At 47.3% G+C, this 6,307-nt stretch overlaps 1 protein-coding gene across 1 annotated transcript; it reads right to left on the bottom strand.

Annotated features, from left to right (window-relative positions):
* Window positions 1-1,612: 1,612 nt before the first annotated feature.
* On the bottom strand, window positions 1,613-2,107 carry LOC139831975 (uncharacterized mitochondrial protein AtMg00810-like). The gene has a single exon (XM_071821370.1). The coding sequence runs from the start codon at window positions 2,105-2,107 to the stop codon at window positions 1,613-1,615; it is 495 nt and encodes a 164-aa protein (XP_071677471.1).
* Window positions 2,108-6,307: the final 4,200 nt, after the last annotated feature.

Raw genomic sequence — 6,307 nt, 5'->3', positions numbered from 1 at the left:
CGGTGTTGATTTCTACTTGTTATTGATGCTATTGAGTGAAACCGTTGAACCAAGGTTTATGTTCAGATTGTTATTCACCATCATATCACCTCTGATCATGTTCCATATGATGTCTTGTGAGTAGTTCGTTTAGTTCTTGAGGACATGGGTGAAGTCTAAATGTTAGTAGTGAAGTATGGTTGAGTAATATTCAATGTTATGATATTTAAGTTGTGGTGTTATTCTTCTAGTGGTGTCGTGTGAACGTCGACTACACGACACTTCACCTTTATGGGCCTAGGGGAATGCATCTTGTACTCGTTTGCCAATTGCGGGGTTGCCGGAGTGACAGAAACCTGAGCCCCCGTTGGTATATCGATGCAGGAGGGATAGCAGGATCTCAGAGTTTAAGGCTGTGGTTAGATTTATCTTAATTACTTTCTTGTAGTTGCGGATGCTTGCAAGGGGTATAATCACAAGTATGTATTAGTCCTAGGAAGGGCGGTACATTAGCGTAGGTTCACCCACACAACACTTATCAAAACAATGAAGATTAATTAGCCGTATGTAGCGAAAGCACTAGACTAAAATCCCGTGTGTCCTCAGGAACGTTTGGTCATTATAAGTAAACAAACTGGCTTGTCCTTTGTGCTAAAAAGGATTGGGCCACTCGCTGCAATTGTTACTCTCGCACTTTACTTACTCGTACTTTATTCATCTGCTACATCAAAAACCCCTGAATACTTGTCTGTGAGCATTTACAGTGAATCCTTCATCGAAACTGCTTGTCAACACGTTCTGCTCCTCGTTGGGATCGACATTCTTACTTATCGAAGATACTACGATACACCCCCTATACTTGTGGGTCATCAGCCCACAGCCAGAGCCCTGGGCGCCTCAACATCCAGCACCGCCAGCGCGCCCGGCGTACGCTCCCCCGGCTTCCAACTGGCTGTGGAAGGTACCAGAGCTCATCGTGCTCGACAGCGACGACGAGCCGCAGTAGGCGCACGCGTGTAGGGTTTATTTTCATGTGTTTAACAATGTAAATTATGTTTTCATGTTAAAAAATGATTCGGCCAAAAAAATGTGTCGTGCCGCTGGAGCCACCCCCGACGCAAACGGACGCGCGGTCGATTTCGACCATTTCGGCCGACGCAAACGGACGCGCGCGGACATTTCCGGACGCTAAAATGCGTCACGCCGCTGGAGATGCCCTAAATACAATATATACAATCTACCCCCCCCCCCCCACAGTCCTAGCGGGAGGTTCTCGGACGTTGAGACTGGACCAAAAGTCGAGGAAGAGCTGACTCGATAATCCCTTCGTCATGACATCCGCGAACTGGTGGGAGGACGGAACATGTAGAACATGGACCTCTCCCACGGACACCTTCTCGCGGACGAAGTGGATGTCTATCTCGATGTGCTTGGTACATTTATGTTGCACCGGATTCGAGGACATGTAGATAGCGGAGACGTTGTCACAGTAGACAACCGTGGCAGAGCTCATGGGGCGATGAAGTTCCTGGAGCAACTGGTGGAGCCAACAGCACTCAGCGACAGCGTGGGCGACGGTGCGGTACTCAACCTCTGCAGAGGAACGAGATACGGTGGTTTGTCGCTTGGAGGACTAAGAGATGAGACTATCACCGAAGTAGACGCAATAACCGAAAGTGGAGCGGCGCGAGTCCGGACAGCCAGCCCAGTCGGCGTCGGAGTAGTCCACAAGGGCGGTCGACGAGGAGGCATGGAGCTGGAGGCCAAACTGCAGTGTACCCCGAACATACCGCGGAACACGTTTCACGAGAGCCAAGTGAGACGTGCGCGAAGCATGCATATGAAGGCAGGCCTGCTGAACAGGGTAGGAGAGATCGAGGCGCGTCAGTGTGAGGTACTGAAGGCCACCCACGATGCTCCTATAGTCGGTGGCGTCGGGAAGAAGCTCGCCGTCGGAAGCGGAGAGCTTGGAGGACGTGTCGACCGGTGTAGGTGAGGGGTGACACTCAGACATGCCATCCCGTTGTAGGATATCCTGAGCATACTGTCGCTGTGACAGAAAGAGACCAGCATGGGACCGGCTGACCTTCATACCCAGGAAATAGTGGAGATCCCCGAGATCAGTCATGGCAAACTCGCTATGAAGACGCGCAAGAAGCCCCTCAGGAAAGCTCGTCGCCAAGGCGGTGATGATGATGTCATCCACATAGAGCAGTAAGTACGTTGTGTCTGCCGCAGAGTGGAGGACAAACAGAGATGTGTCCGTGGTGGAGGGAACAAATGTTGGAGATATGCCCAAGAGGCAATAATAAAATGGTTATTATATATCTTTGTGTTTATGATAAATTTTAATATACCATGCTATAATTGTATTAACCGAAACATTGATACATGTGTGTTATGTAAACAACAAGGAGTCCCTAGTAAGCCTCTTGTATAACTAGCTTGTTGATTAATAGATGATCATTGTTTCATGATCATGAACATTGGATGTTATTAATAACAAGGTTATGTCATTGATGAATGATGTAATGGACACACCCAATTAAGCGTAGCATAAGATCACGTCATTAAGTTCATTTGCTAGAAGCTTTCAATACATAGTTACCTAGTCCTTTCGACCATGGGATCATGTAAAACACTTAGACCGGAAGGGTACTTTGATTACATCAAACGCCACTGCGTAAATGGGTGGTTATAAAGGTGGGATTAGGTATTCGGAAAGTATGAGTTGAGGCATATGGATCAACAGTGGGATTTGTCCATCCCGATGACAGATAGATATACTCTGGGCCCTCTCGGTGAAATGTCGTCTAATTAGCTTGCAAGCATATGAATGGTTCATAAGAGACAACATACCACGGTACGAGTAAAGAGTACTTGTCAGGAGACGAGGTTGAACGAGGTATAGAGATACCGATGATCAAACCTCGGACAAGTAAAATATCGCGTGATAAAGGGAATCGGTATCGTATGTAAATGGTTCATTCGATCACTAAGTCATTCCTTGAATATGTGGGAGCCATTATGGATCTCCAGATCCCGCTACTGGTTATTGGTCGGAGAGAAGTCTCAACCATTTCTGCATAGTTCGCGAACCGTAGGGTGACACACTTAAGGTTTGCTGTCGTTTAAGTAGATATGGAATATGGAATGGAGTTCGAAGTTTTGTTCGGAGTCTCGGATGGGATCCAGGACATCACAAGGAGTTCCGGAATGGTCCGGAGAATAAGATTCATAAATAGGAAGTCATTTTATAAGTTTGAAAATGATCCGGTGCATTTATGGAAAGGTTCTAGAAGGTTCTAGAAAAGTCCGGAAGAAATCACTATGGAAGGTGAAGTCCCGGAGGGACTCCACTAGCATGGCCGGCCAACCCTAAGGGGGAGGAGTCCCAGGTGGACTACACCTAAGGTGACCGGCCACCCCACCTCAAGGAAAGGTGGGAGTCCCACCTTGAGTAGGACTCCCCCCTTGAGTAGGTTTCCCACATATGGCAAGTTTTGTTGTTGGGGTCTTATTCGAAGACTTGTACTACAACTCTAGGGGGTTTCCACCTGTATAACGAGGAGCCAAGGGGAGGGGCAGCCCCCAAGTGGCCGGCTCCCTAGACCCCCTCTCTCCCCAAACCCTAGCGCCCCTCCTCCACATATCTCTCCCGCAGCGCATAGGCGAAGCCCTGCCGGAGATCTCCACCACCACCGCCACCACGCCGTCGTGCTGCCGGGATTCCGAGGAGGATCTACTACTTCCGCTTCCTGCTAGAACGGGGAAGAGGACGTCGTCTTCATCAACACTATACGTGTGACCGAGTACGGAGGTGCTGCCCGTTTGTGGCACCGTCAAGATCTTCTACGCGCTTTTGAAAGCGGCAAGTGATCATCTTCTGCAACAACGAGATCTAATCTCGTAGGCTTTGGAAATCTTCAAGGGTTAGTCTTGTGATCCCCTCGTTGCTACCATCTTCTAGATTGAATCTTGGCTTGGTTTTCGTTCTTGCGGTAGGAATTTTTTTGTTTTCTATGCTACGAATCCCATCAGTGGTATCACAGCCTTGTCTATGCATAGATTGGTTGCACGAGTAGAACACAATTGTTTTGTGGGCGTTGATGCTTTGTTGTCTTTAGTTCGAGTACTTTGCATCTTTGTGGCATAGTGGGATGAAGCGGCTCGGGCTAACTTTACATGACCGCGTTCATGAGATTTGCTCCACGCTCGACATGCAACTTGTATTGCATAAGTGGCTTTGCGGGTGTCTGTATCTCCTACTATAGTGAAGATCCAATTTACTCCTTCTATTGACAACACTAGTATCACTGTTGTGGTTCATGTTCGTAGGTAGATTGGATCTTACTCGAAAACCCTAAGCCACGTAAAATATGCAAACCAAATTAGAGATGTCTAACTTGTTTTTGCAGGGTTTGATGATGTGATATGGCCATAATGTGATGATGAATATGTATGAGATGATCATTATTGTATTGTGGCAAGCGACAGGAGCCTTATGGTTGTCTTTAAATTTCATGTTGAGTAGTATTTCAAAGAAGTTGTAATAGTTGCTGCATGGAAGAACAATCATGAAGATGGCGCCATTGACCTTGACGCTACGCCGACGATGATGGAGATCATGCCCGTTGATGATGGAGATCATGTTCGTGCTTTGGAGATGAAGATCAAAGGCGCAAAGACAAAGGGGCCATATCATATCACATATGAACTGCATGTGATGTTAATCCTTTTATGCATCTTATATTGCTTAGATCGCGACGGTAGCATTATAAGATGATCCCTCTCACTAAATATCAAGATAATAAAGTGTTCATCCTTAGTAGCACCGTTGCTAAGACTTGTCGTTTCAAAGCATCACGTGATGATCGGGTGTGATAGATTCAACATGTGCATACAACGGGTGCAAGCCAGATTTGCACATGCGGATACTAAGGGTGCCTTGACGAGCCTAGAATGTACAAACATGGTCTCGGAACACGGGATACCGAAAGGTAGAGCATGAGTCATATGATTGATATGATGAACACTTTGAGTGTTCGCCATTGAAGTTACATCTTGTCTCATGATGATCGGACTTGGTGTGATGGATTTGGTTCGTGTGATCACTAAGACAATGCGAGGGATATTGTTTTGAGTGGGAGTTCACCTAGTTTTTAATTTTTTTGAATTAAAATTTGAACTCAATTTGTCATAAACTTAGTCTAAACTATTGCAAATATATGTTGTAGATCATGGCGTCCCCATCAATCAATTTTAACCAGTTCCTAGAGAAAGAAAAGCTTAAGAGCAACGGTAGCAACTTCACTGACTGGTTCCGTCATGTGAGGATTTTCCTCGCTGGTGGAAACCTGCAATATGTGTGTTGACTGCCAAAACCCACCGGCGGGCAGCGACGGTCAACACTGTAGAGCCGGGAACAACCTAGAGCTGCGGCTGGCTGAGGTCCCTCCGAGCGACGGCCCGCAAAGCCTTCTGGTCACACGTCCGATGCTGAGTGCAAGGGCGTGCCACCTGACCTATACCTGGTCAGGAAGGTGATGGAGATGCCTCGCTTAGTTTCCTGCATGGCATACACGTAAACATTAAATACGAGCCTCGATCGGCTCTCAGGTTATCCTGTGAATCGGCTCAAGGAGCCGATCCACCCATGATTCGTACGGGGTGCACGAATATATGGTGGTCCTGCTTGATCAAGATAAAGCTAATGAGATCTACGACGATTTAGGGTTTTCACCGCATAATCGGATCATCCTACTCCAGGTTGGGCCTCGCGGCCACGCACGGTGATCGTAAGCCGATCCTAAACAAGGCCTAAAAACCAACACGAAGTTGATCCCCGGAACATCCTGTTTAGGACTTGCGAACGACACCCTACGTGCCGCTGGATCCTCCCCCCCTTTGTAAGGCCTAACTATTGCAGATATTAAACTAATCCTTGTAGAACAAGGAGCAATCGTAACGGATCAGATCTACTGAATAATGATCAAGCGGGGTGCCGCCCCCACACCTAAGATAGGTGTGAGGGCGGCTAGATATGCAAGGGTTGCACTACGCTAGCATGTTACGCGAAGAACTATGCTAACCCTAACACATCTATGATAACTACGTTGCTCGCCATCAACAAGGCTTCAGTACGAGCAACGCATGAACAACGTGGAGCTTGTGCTGCCTAGATCGCAAGATGCGATCTAGGCAGCATGTCGCTTACCGGATAGAAACCCTCGAGATGAAGGAGTTGGCGATGCGCCGAGATTGATTTGTTTGGTTGAACGTGTGTTGTTGTTTATTCCATAAACCCTAGATACATATTTATAGTCCA

Source organism: Lolium perenne, chromosome 1 (genome assembly GCF_019359855.2).
Source record: "Lolium perenne isolate Kyuss_39 chromosome 1, Kyuss_2.0, whole genome shotgun sequence".
Classification (NCBI taxonomy): domain Eukaryota; kingdom Viridiplantae; phylum Streptophyta; class Magnoliopsida; order Poales; family Poaceae; genus Lolium; species Lolium perenne.
This window is presented reverse-complemented; position numbering and strand designations above follow the sequence as displayed.

Bases quoted from the DNA above. Each gene is read 5' to 3' on its own strand.
- LOC139831975 (XM_071821370.1), bottom strand. From the start codon at position 2,107: ATGACTGATCTCGGGGATCTCCACTATTTCCTGGGTATGAAGGTCAGC.